The 13196-nt window shown below is 44.9% G+C and overlaps 1 protein-coding gene across 2 annotated transcripts in view; it reads right to left on the reverse strand.

Annotated features, from left to right (window-relative positions):
* The window catches only part of gli3 (GLI family zinc finger 3), a 119120-nt gene that overhangs the window by 52113 nt on the left and 53811 nt on the right, over positions 1-13196 (reverse strand). For both annotated transcript variants that reach the window (XM_042068517.1, XM_042068516.1), the window contains exon 4: positions 2947-3052. In XM_042068517.1, the coding sequence (XP_041924451.1) occupies positions 2947-3052 (106 nt within the window). The remainder of the gene's footprint in view (positions 1-2946; positions 3053-13196) is intronic.

The following is a 13196-nucleotide window of genomic DNA, read 5'->3' on the forward strand; positions in this document are numbered from 1 at the left end:
AATTTATTCTGTACTATAAAAATGTCCAAAAGCAAAAATTAGCTTATGTCACATACCATTAAACCTTCTTGACAATATTAGCTTCCTGATAACAACAGACCCGACACAGGACACACTAATGGTGCTGCCACACATAAACCACGTCTGTTCAGAAATAACGGGGGGATTTTCCACGAGACGTAGTGTAAGTATTCTGAAGTGCAGGTTGTTTAGCTCTTCCTTAGGGCGCGTTTAAAAAATTGCCAGAGTGAATTCAGCTCAAGCATGATCATGTACATGCTGTGCACACACATCATATCTTTCATACTGTTTCGATGTCACTCATTAAGGTAATTTTCACCCAAGCAGTGTAGGTTTTGTCTGAAAGGCAGCTCATAATATGGCTGGTTGACTAGCTCAAAATGTTACAGGGAACAAGAAGGGAGACAACAAACTGTGTTAGCAGCCGTGCGCTGAGATTCGCAGGTGATGTATGGCTGTGGATGAGCACTAAACGACCCTAATGAAGAAGGTGGAGTGGCTTCCATCATTCTTCTGTCATGTCCTCCCAGTCAGCGGCCATGCGGTGTGATTTGATCAGAGTCTCATAGACGACTGAGCACAGACATTAGAGAGCATTGAGCTTGGCATTTTTACGGCGTGACAAAGCAAATGCATAGATAACTTTCTGTCTGAGGACAGGAGCAGGGATGAGGAGAGAGAGGGGGGGGAGGTGGCAGCAAAGAGTAACTTCTCCTTTAATTTCATTCACCTGCTCTCTCTCTCTCTCACTCTCTATCTCTCCCCCTCTCCATGAGCCTGAACTCCTGATCCCCGCACGGCTCAGCTGATGGATCGACCGGCGCGACTGTTTGTCTTCGCCTTGTGTTCGCTGCTCGTGTTCGCCCCATTATCTCCACATAAGCTAAATGCTAAATTATATTTGCCATTTTGTTTGCACTGACACAGGACATCAATCACCTCCCGTGTCTACCCCCCCCCCCCTTCTTCTTTTCTCCCCCCCCCCCCCCCCCCATACACACACTCTCCTCTCCTTTCATGCCTCTCTTTAGCACGGTGTCCGGGGGAAGGGAAAGTGTGGTGGCGGTGGGGTGGGTGACATAAAAAATTCATTACACTGAGCGGCATGCGGGAGCGCGTTGAGGAGATATGACTCTGGAGGACACGACTGGGGAGGGAGGGAGAGGAGGAGGTGGGGGGGGGGGGCGTATAATGATGAAGAATATCAAACATAATGCAGCCCAAGTAGCTGCCCCATCCAATTTGTACACCTCTTGCGCCCTGATCGCGTCCTTCCTGCTGGTGGAGAGGAGGGGTTGAGTTGGGGTGGGGGGAGGTGGGAGGACGCGGTGAGGCTGCCGCAGAGGCAATAGAGCGTCCACTCTACTGCTGCCCATGCCAACCCAGCGACGGAGTGAGAGAGAGACAGAGTTGGGAAGGAAAGAAAATGAAGACTGAAGGAAAGAGGAGAAAGAATAAAAAAGTGAAAGGAGAGGAAAGTGAAAATGAAGAAGAGAATTCAGACATTAAGACAGAGTGAGAGATATTGTGCAACGAAGAGATAAGGAGGACACAAAACAAAGTGTCAAAGAGCCTTGATGGATGAGGAATGAAAAAGTGAATGATAATAACTGAAAAAAAAAACCCTGTAAAAACCCTTTTGATTCTGTAACAAGAAACACATTTCAATTAGAAGCCTACTACACTCATTTTCATTCATTGTATTGCAGTAAATTATTTTGAACTTCCTTCAAAAGATTCTTTCAACTGCTTTCAGGTACCTGATTAGACACACAACACAGATGGAAGTCTAGTTTTTCGCAACAAAACAGACAGTAATTAAATTCACAAATCAAAAATCACTTTCAGTAAGACTTCCTAATATGTACATTATTACCAGATGGTGTGTGTGTGTGTGTGTGTGTGTGTGTGTGTGTGTGTGTGTTTGTGTGTGTGTGTGTGTGCGTGTGCATGTGCGTGTGTGCGTGTTTGTGTGTGTGAGAGAGAGAGAGAGAGAGAGAGTGAGAGAGAGACATTGGTAAGGGTGCACCCTTTTTGGACCACCATTTAGGCATGTGCATGTGTGTGCAAGGGCATGTATGTGTAAGTGTACGCATGCATGCGTCTGTGTGTGTGTGTGTGTGTGTGTGTGTGTGTGTTCCTCCGTCTATCAGGGAGTGGGGGGGTGAGCTCCGTCTCCCATGACAAGGTTTGATCAGCACTCTCACACGCATCAGCCTCTCTCAGGGTTCTCGCGTTGCCTGCTGTCTGACACGCGTGTGCTCGTTTGCGTGTTCCTGACACGTGTTACACGCAAGACGAGCGCGCCGCTCTTTGATCAAGTGACATGTGGAGACGCAGCTCACCTTGGAGAGTGATGCAAAAGGCCCCAGGGAGTGTGTGTGTGTGAGTGTGTGTGTGTGTGTGTGTGTGTGTGTGTGTGTGTGTGTGTGCGCGTGTGAGTGATTTGGGGGGCAGAAGGCAGTAGACTTCACGCTTATTCTCAAATGCAGATGCAGATTACTTTATCAACGTTTCAACAATTAGAGCCCTCACATGATCACGGTGAAATATCTGTGGTCTCTCTCTTCAGGAACTACTGCTGTGGAAGGATTATACAATTGATTGTGTCAGAGAAGTGTCCTGAGGGGGTCAATATTTCTTGACAAGGTTCTCTGGGCCAGCTTGGAATGCATTGTGGCAGCATCATTGACTGATGAAAATACAGACAGAATGATTTGAGGGATGTTGTGTAGAGTAGGATATCTTATAGAGAGTCATGGACTAGTAATTGTATGGTTGATGTGGCAAAGAAAAGCATATCTCAGCCTTCAACAGTCATGAGGCAGTGTGTGTAAGAGAGGGCAAGCATGAACGTGTGTGTGTGTGTGTGTGTGTGTGTGTGTGTGTGTGTGTGTGTGTGTGTGTGTGTGTGTGTGTACTTACACGTGTAGAGGGGGAACAGGAGAGGGCTCGTAGATATAGCGGCCTTGAGTGTGCCTGTCATCGATGGGCACTGGAGGATGGAAGGCTGGGAAAAAGTGAGGTGGGGCTGTGAAGAAGGAAAATAAAAGAGAGAAATAGAGGGATAGAGGGACACACAGAGGGAGAGGGAGAGGGAGAGAGAGAGAGAGAGAGAGAGAGTGCGTGAGAAGGAAGAAACATTTTCATCAACATGGTTTTTGTAACCGAAAAAAAAAAAAAATAATAAAAAAAATCACATCCAAAAATGAAATCAAAATTTGATCTGTCAACTCCACCAAACTGATAAAGACAAAGTACAAGCGGCACATTCACCGATCTCTTAACATCCATGGCAACAACACACAAACAGCACACAGACCCACGAGTGGGAGTGTTTAATTGACATTTCTTTGCTTTTGGGCTAAACAACAATGAAACCTTTTTCTGTAATGTGGTGTCACACTTAAGGCATAACACAGAGCTACATTCAGATACACAGAAAAACAGGAGCACAGACACAGATGAAAGGAAACAGCAACATATGATCTGTTTGATTCCAACTAGCACTCCCGGCACAATCATGATTTGTCACAACTGTCAGCGAGAAGTAGGAGGCTTCGTAATTCCTCAGATAAAACATTAAAAAAATTTGCATAATATCCGGTGCTGAGCAACCGCTATATTTAGCTGGGAGCAGGGAGCAGAGCCGTGGTAGGAGGTTGCAGGCAGAAAAGAGGGACCCTTGTGCATGAACATGGCATTCTTCACCTCAGATAACCTCTCACCTCTGGCACCAAGGCCAGGAACGTTGAGCCTGCCTAGCGTGGTTATATACAGAGGATGCAGGAGGAGTAGCTAAGGGGAGAGAATTTATTTTCTAATGCATTCCTTTTGTACATAACAAATCTGCAAACTGATTTGACTCATCCGATTCCATGTTGTGATGGTATGGTGCTGCGATGTGCGCATATATCTGTGTGCATGCGCACGTGTATGCACAAGGATTAACAGCATGATGATCTGTTTACTGAGCGAGTTAACACAGGGGCAACTGCCTAATCCATGTCAGAGGTGGCACAGACTGAGTACAAACACACACCCTGAGTACACACTCCATACACTCTATGCAAATAGTTACTTAACACACACACACACACACACACACACACACTTAAAGTCATCCCATCTGCAAACACACACACACAGACACACACAATTCACTTCATTCTTCGCTGAAGATTAGTGCACGTCTGCTTTTCCAAACAGTCCCTGTGACATCGCGACAAGCCTAACACGTCTCAGATGTGGAACTGCTGGCCTCGCACTTCTGGCTCACGCTGATGAAACGCAAAGCCTCAAGTCTCATCTCTGATAAAAATCACAAGTTGAAACCGACACAAAAGACATATTCATTCTTTCATCCCTGCTAACGGAAACTCAAGACAAAATTATGAAATGGCCAGGAAACGGCTAACTGCTAATGAAATGCCAGTTGTGATTATAGTTACAAAAATGTCTGGAAAATGTTAGTTATTTCACTGCATATGAGGTAGTGGCTAGTTGCTATTTCACCACCAATATATAGTGGATGGAGGAGACAGGCCAGTTGTGTTTCTTGTTACTCATTCTCACGTGCTACGTTCTCATTTGTAGCCTTGCCTCCATGTTTGGTGAGAAGACAGGAGAGACAGAGCCTGACCACTGAATGCCCTCTCCAGCTCCGTGCCTGTGCCTGCGTCTGATCTTTCATCTCTTCCTCTGGGTGATTCACGTTCTCTTGGCGATGTTCCCACCACCCCATGTTCGACATACACATACACATACACACACACACACCAGGGAAATGGGGTGTGGGTGTGTGTTACTACTATACTTCCTGTCCGGGTGAAAGTTCATACCCATAATTCACTGCACCATTCTATGAATTCACAGCCAAATGCAAAGACTTGACCAAAAATAATCTGTGTCAATTTTTGTTATTTAAAAAAAGATTTACAGCATACAATAGTAATTGCTATTAGGCAATTGGCATTAAGCACAATTCAGAAATAGCTTTTCCCACCTACAGTACCTGATTCTCTCATACTCACTCTTTTTCTCTTCTCCATATCTGACTTATCCTCTTTAAGAGTTACTAGGGGCTTTGGTCTGAGCTTTGCTTCTGTGCAAACAGCCTTTGTCACTTGCTGTAGTGTGTCGGCCTCTCTGCTCTGTTAGCGAGGTAAATAGCTGGGCCCAGCGCTGGGAAAGGGGGTGGTGTACAGTACAGAGTCTAACTGAGTGCTCTCTCCACTCCACTCTATTCCATCTGCACTACAGCCTGTGGGGACTCCCCGTCTCACTGTTTACTCATATAGCAAAATTGGCCTGTTTGCGGTGGATATAGGATTCTGTGAGAGGGTGTGTGAATGTGTGTTTTTGAATGTGTGTGTAACCATGCACAAGTCCACATCCTATGTTTGTGTCTGTGCATACAAGTGCTGATATACAGTTTGTAAGTTTTTCAGTTTATGTGTGTGTGTGTGTGTGTGTGTGTGTGTGTGTGTGTGTGTGTGTGTGTTTGCGCACGCTCATAAATTTCAGCGTCTTCTTTAGAGTAGAGCTGCAGCTGGAGGTTTGTAGAGAAAGTTGATATGTGTGCCGTGGCCAAACCATATCCCCACTAACCCCCAACATCCCAGAATGCTTTAGCATAAATTGGTATGGAGTGGCGGGGCAGGGGGAAGTTTTCCCCTCTGCCGCTGAGGTACATTTCTGCAGTGGGCTAAGGACTATTAAAGAAAATGTGCAGAGAGTAGTGCAATGCACATAAACCAAAACAATGGAAAGAATCTATGAAATAGAGAACAGCTCCAGTCCCGCAAAGCCTTGGCATTTTCAGCCATTGCAGTCCTTTCAGGCAGACAGGCAGACAGGCAGGACAAAACAACACTTTGGATTGGGTGGGGTGTCATGCATCTATTGAGATATACACGCAAATACAATCTCCAAAAAAATACAAATTAGTGATGCACGATATATCGGCCGCCGATATAATATCGGCCGATATGGTCATTTTTTTACACATCGGTATCGGTCCGATGTCAAAATAGGGCCGATGTGAACAGGCCGATAATCATTCCTGTGTATTTGACGTGTGTGTAGCGATCCAAGCTGTTATCTGTCTACACTGAATCCGTTAAATATGCCCTTCTATTGCATCATATTTCTTATTTAAAATAGCAGGGCAACAAGACTGACAGAAAGATGACACTGGGCATCTGACAAAAGTTCTTTCAAAACGTTGCGTTGTATCGCGCTGCTCGCGTTGCTTGCAGTCAAGTTGATGGCTGGCTTGCATGTCATGTCGCGCCTAGCACTACATCTCTCGCGGTAGGCTAAATATAACTGTGTATCAGGCAGAATGTAGTTATATGGTCGTAATAGGAATTTAATAGGGCTGTAACGATATGCGATTCAAAACTGAAATCGCAACACTCATATCCACAAACCTGTGTCGCGGTGTGAAAAGGCAGAACCGACACACCCTTTCTAGTGTCTAGCAGTGCTTTGCAGCTTACGCGGCCGCATAAACAACACATCTCCCGCTTTACTTGGCGGTAGCCTACGTTGCTTTCATTGTAGACTTTACCAAACAGTATAAACCCCCTGTTAACCTTTCCTGCTTTGTTTCAGACCGTAGCCAGAAACGCAGGGGAGATTCGTTATTCGAGGGCCGATGTTATAAGATAGAATAACGTCGGGGTCACGGTCCCATTTCTGATGAGCAAAATACACTTTATGGAGTTTTATTTCGGACAGTAACACCGCTCACACTGTGTACAGACTCCAACTTGAACTTCCACACTCTCTGCTCCAGTCGCATACATACACTTCCTCACTCTATCTCCCTCGTTCCCAGCTTCCCACACACACACACACACACACGGAGCTCTCTTAAAGGAGCCGCAACACCATTTTACAACACCCCTCTCTTTGCCCCGCTCTCTCTCGCTCACTCAATGGACACGCGCGACTCGGCCAACGCAATCCAAATAAAACATTACAATCGTGAAAGCAAGGACTCATAGAAGACGACTAGCTAAATTACTATTAAATCTGCTTAGCAACATTAGCATGCTGCACATATTTGTTTAAAACTCTTGGTTTCAAGTTGACTGATCATCTCAATACCAATATTTCCCAAAAGTGCCTGTACCAAGGAAAACAAGTATTACCTTTAAACTTAAACACACATGGGGAAACTGAACAGTCCAATCAGTAGACTATGATAAGCTAGCCAACTATGCTACTATGCTACTTTGTTTACAATATTTCCAGGCTTCAACCACACAGCTGAATTAAAGAGGGAGAGTTGTAATATAAATAGTAGGCCTATAGTGTGCCATACCTATAGGCCAATCTGCATAAAGTGCTGTCATAAATATCAGACATTCAGAATTCTCTCTTTTTATATCAGGATATAAAATAATACAGATATATTCTATTATATTGTAATCCTCTGGTGTTCTAAGGTAGGCTATTGAAACGTTAGGCCATCCTTAAAAATATTTTCGTTTGCCGTAACCCGACCGACCCTGTCAATTTAGAACCGACCCAAATATTTATTTTTTTCCCCTTTTAGTCCGACCGACTTGCCGGTTGTAAACTTGCGTTAATACCGACCGATTGTTTTTTTTACTCTAAACAACCAATACAAATGCAATAAAATAATATTTATTTTAGTAGGCCCAAGTATTGTGAATATAAATTGCCTACATGCAAACGTGGCTCACTTAAAAAAAAAACCTGTGGCGTCATCTCTACACCATTGGTTTTACGCATGTCACACTATGGCCTACGCTTCGTTTCATTCACACAAACTGATAACGCTGTTACGAAGTTCTGGAAGAACTGTGGCCTGATCTTTTCTCATCCCTTCTCCCCCTAGTCTAGCGGTGACCGTGTCGGAGTATTGAAATTGGTTGTGGTCTATTCAGCATTTCTCAAAATATGGGTCCGCAACATGGAGACTGCTGGTCCGCGGAGTCGTGGAGTGAAATTAGGCCCGGTGCTTCATCTGATAATTTGCTGCGCAGTTGATTAAGAAACCGCGGATCGACGAAAAAAGAAAACAAACGTTTCTGCTATCGATGTCATTAAACATGGAGCCCTACAATTAAGTGGTGGTATGAGCATTCATTCAATGTGCGTCTGCGCGAGAGAAACTGAAACTAATCGATAACGTTGGTATCAAAGCTCCGCTTCAACCTGTTGGAAGGCTATTTATTTATTTAACGAAACTTAATAGAACGACGTTGTTTTTTGGAACTTTCTTAGAAACAGAGCAGAGACTGTAAAATACACTGTATAGCATTGAGTATTGTATAGGCTAGTCAAATGTCAATATAACGTGGCAAAGAGCTATTGTAGCCTTCTTTCTGCGTACATGTAGATGAGCCCTATGACCCAAAAGTCTGCCATGACCGGGCCTCAGGTCAAAGAAGTTTGAGAAAGGCTGGTCTATATAACCTGCATCAGAATGAGGTTTGCAATGGTGCGCCTGAAGGCACGGGTTGAAGACCCAGTCAGTTACGTCACAATATGCACATTTGTGTAAATTCATTCCTACGTAATCACCATGACCAAAATTGAACTTTTTTTTTTACTTTGAATCTTGAAAAAAAAAATATTGACCTACCTACCGACCCATTTTTAATTGTTTTTGGCTGTTACTGCAAACAAAAATATTTTTAAGGATGGCCTTATTTAAAAAAATGCATTTTGAAAAATAGCTCTTTATTTGATTATCATAAGAATGTGTTTTCTATACAGATATATCGACATCGGTAAATATCGGTATCGGCCATAACAGCAAAATTAATATCGGTTATCGGTATCGGCCACAATTTTCACATCGGTGCATCACTAATACAAATCAAGCCTGGTATCCAGCATTACTTTTCTCTCCTGTATCAACAATGTTTATGACTCTGCCTAATCTCAAATTTCAGTAACAAGTTCTGGTAACACCAACAACAAAAGGTAGCCATTAGTTTGAAGAAAGAAAAAACTACCCTGAAAATAACTGCCTATGATGTGGTAAATCGACGAGGAAAAGTTTCTGGCACAGCCGTGCCTTTCACTGTGCCCATAAGCGGCCCGAGATCAACATCTCCCACCTCGCTCAGCGACTGGAAATGAGTCACTCTCTCTTTAATGATGTGAGGCAGCAGGCCCAGAACTCTCCAAACTCCGCCAGAGACTACGCCGTTCCTCTTAAGCCGGGCAATCAGGCAGGCGATGGTTCACTTACTCACTCACTCGGACGCAAATGTTTGTGTTTTTCATTTGAAGGGGAGAAAGAATTGAACAAAGAAGAGAAAGAAGAAGAGAGATCGCAAGCACATTTCAATCCATCCCAGATCCATTGTTGTCCACACTTCTTTTGTCTTTTGAACTTGCTTCACTTTTTTATTTAATGATCCTGCATAACTTTGCATACTATGGCTGCTAATTTCTCTTTGTCATTATTTCGGCAGGCAGTCATTAAGACATGATTACAAATGAGGCCTTAATGAAAGGGCAATTAGAGCCCAACTTTGACCAGCCTCATTAATTCTTATTGAACACAAACACATTGTGGTCGGTCAGAGCACTTGCCGGAAGAGGACGGTAATTGTCCTGCCTTTTATTGGCCACTTGAATGACTTTTTTTAAGAGTGGGTAGAGAGAATGAGAGTAAGAGAGAGAGAAACAGAGATAGTGATAGAGAGAAAGAGAGAGTGTGCAGAGACAAAGCCTGAAGCTGCTAATAACAGCATCTCCTGAATGGGTTTTATAGAGACTCCCTCTTAAGTCTCATTAGAGAGGGGGAATCCTTGGGGACTGAAGACACTGGTCACTGCTGCGCACGGGTAACTGAATCATCAGTCAAATACTCATTTACGCTTTAAACAGCTTTGTGACAGAAAGGGAGGGAGCTTGTAAAAGACAGACAGAGAGAGAGAGAGAGAGAGAGAGAGAGAGAGAGAGAAAGAAAATGAAACTCTTTATGTACAGTGTGTACATGAATTTATGGCCAGTGAATTTTTGACTTGTTGTGATTGTGTTGTTACTCATATTGTGCATCTGTACCGGTACATTTCAATGTGAGCATGCATACAGACTTATCTACAGAACCTAAAGGAAATGCTCAAACGCTTAGCCTATTGTGCATGGGGGGGAGGGGGACTGGTCCTGCACAATGTTCCGTTAGCACTGCTGCACGTCGCTCTGCTGAGCTGGTGACAGACTTGAGGAAGGAGAGGAGAGGAGAGGAGAAGAAGAGAGCGAAGCACAGGGCCGCTGGCTGGCTAATGTGGAACATATGATGCCGCTGCCGCTGCACTCCCCGCCACTGGCTGCCAGAGTTCATTACAGCACATCTCTCCGCGCTCATGATCTCACTGCTCAGACACGCTGGCCCGCACCCCTGCTCCCAGCCAGAGAGAGTGCAGGCATACTCACACACACTCTTTCTCTCTCTCTCTAGCTCTGACACACACACACACACACTGTCTCTCTCTCTCTTTCTCTCTTTCACACACACACACACACACGTTCCCTCCCTCTTTCACAGTCTCTCTCTCTTTCACACACACACACACACACACACACACACACACACATATACACACACTGTTTCTCTCTTTCTCTCACACACACACACAAACACACACACACACACAAACACACACACACACACACACACAGACATACAGGGACTTTTTCACACCCACACATGGACCATACATAAAACACACATACACACACACACACACACCAAAAAAGAACACAGGCCAATTATTACAACAATACACACACCTGCTCGAAAAGCACATAAAAGCAAATACTCCTATTAATACACACACATGCTTTTACTTACAAAAACGTTACAAATGTGTATGCCTCTGTGCTTCTGAGGTGATTTGGTGATTTTCTTTGGATGAATGTGCTGTATTATTAGTACTGGCAAGTGTAAATGGTTTGGGTGTTTGCATGCATGAAATTGTGCATGTACGTAATGGGGAATGTGTGTGTGTGTGTGTGTGTGTGTGTGTGTGTGTGTGTTTGTGTTTGCGTGCGCCCTTCTATCCATGCCTGTGTGCACAAAAGCATGTCAGGACACAGCAGGTCCCTGTCTAAATGCTGTGCTGTCCCTGAATGGAAAGAAACCTGATCTACAATAACTCCAAGAGATTTGTACATACATGGCCTATAATAACACGCACACGCGCACGCACGCGCGCACACACGCACACACACACACACACACACACACACACACACACACACACACACCACACCAGTGTTGTCTTCAAACCAAGTGCTCCCGCAGAGATGTCCATAAGGAACATAATGTAAGGGTGTTGTTTTATTTTCTTGAGGGGGGAGTGTGTGAGCGTGTGTGTGTGTGTGTCAGAGACAGAGAGAGAGAGAGAGAGAGAGAGAGAGAGAGAGAGAGAGAGAGAGAGAGAGAGAGATCAATCCCTTAGCATGGTGTTTGTGCTTGTGCTGTGAGCTCACACTGTTTGGATATGTAAATAACGCATTCCGCGGCTGTACAGTTGAGCTTGGTGGGAGCCGCTGTTGACTTTTTCTAGTGTGCGTTTTTGTTTAATTACAGTCCCAGAGTGTTGCGGGCCTAATGGCCTCATTATTGCTGTGTAAATTAGCCAAACGTGCCGACTGTGCTCTAGCTGTGCGGGGGCTCTCAGAGAAAACTGCCTGGCCACCGGCTCAAGAGCACAGTTAGAAAAGAGGGGAGGAGAGACGGAAGGGAACCCAGAAGAGAGGGAAAAACAAGAGGGGGAGAAAAGGAGAAAGAGAAAAGAGGGAGTTATTAAAGGGAAAGCGGGCTACCCTTAACCCAGCATGTCAGCTCATAGGTTGCTGCTGAGCTCACTAATACTGGCAAGTCACATTTGCTCTTCTCTCTGTAAATCAATACGGCTCTTATTTCCTCTCCTGGGGAAAGTTTACGGTGAGGAGAGAGGGAGAGAGAGAAAAAGTAAGATGGATAGATCCAACGGAAAGGAAAGGAGAAAGTAAACAAATTGTTACAAACAGAAAGTAAAGGGGAAAAAAGAAAGCCTTTCCCTTTGTTATTCGAGAACACATTAATTGGTTTACCGGCATTTAGAAATATTAAGAATTTTCATAGTATACATAAACTGGTCTGCCATGCTATTTTACTGTTTTTTTTTTTTTTATCCCTACATTTTTTTTGGAAAAAAGATAGCACCCATAAGAGGTGGCAACCCAGTGAACAGTCGGGTTACAACAATACAGAGTCAAGGTCAGAGACTGAGATTAAACATATGCACTAAAGCCCACAATCTAGTTTTCCTACACAATCCTGAATGATGGCCTTGCCAGCTGCAGCACAGTTGACAGGTATATCCTGGCAATTCTGGACATCAGGAGACAAGGTGGGGAACATAAACCACCCACCTCCCCACTAACGCTTGCGCCCCCCCCCTCCCCCCCACACACACACACACACACCCCCCTTCTCCATCCTTCCCTCTTGCCTCTCCTCTCCGTTGGTTCAGTGTAAAAGCCTGTATCACCAAGGCCTCAACGGACTGCCAATCTTTCTCACCCTCTCTTCTCTTCTCTCTCTCTCTTTCTCTCTCTATCTCTCTCTTCTCTTCTCTTCCTCTCTCTCTCTCTCTATCTCTCTCTCTCTCTCTCTGTACTCCCAACCCCACAGCTACCCCCCGTTTCAAATTCCTCCAGATTGCACTAAGCTGGGGAACAGAACAAAGCACAACGCCTTCACCACTCTCTCTCTCTCTTTCTCTCTCTCTCTCTCCTCCCGCCAACCTCCTCTCCACCTCCCCCCCCCCAACCCCCTCATCACTCCCCCTCCCCTCCCCTCCCCACGCCTCCCTTTGCTCTCTTTTCCCTCTTCCAAACCTCCGGTCCCAGCTGGGGAGGGGCGGGGGGCGGGGGGCGGCGGGATTTACACAGCGATTTACCGGCAGCAAAAAAAAAAAAACGCCATGCTAAACCTGTCAGTCGTCTCCTCACTCTCCGGTCCCGAGTCAAAACAATGATACGTGTGACCACGGAGGGAAATCAACTCAGCTGCTGGCTAACTCACCAGGACACACTCCCCGCAGCTGAGGGGCGCTGTGTGGTATGTTAATCAAGGATAGCCCCCTTTTATAGTCATCCCATATTACAACATCACATTTTATTAGCAG

Source organism: Alosa sapidissima, chromosome 17 (genome assembly GCF_018492685.1).
Source record: "Alosa sapidissima isolate fAloSap1 chromosome 17, fAloSap1.pri, whole genome shotgun sequence".
Lineage (NCBI taxonomy): Eukaryota > Metazoa > Chordata > Actinopteri > Clupeiformes > Clupeidae > Alosa > Alosa sapidissima.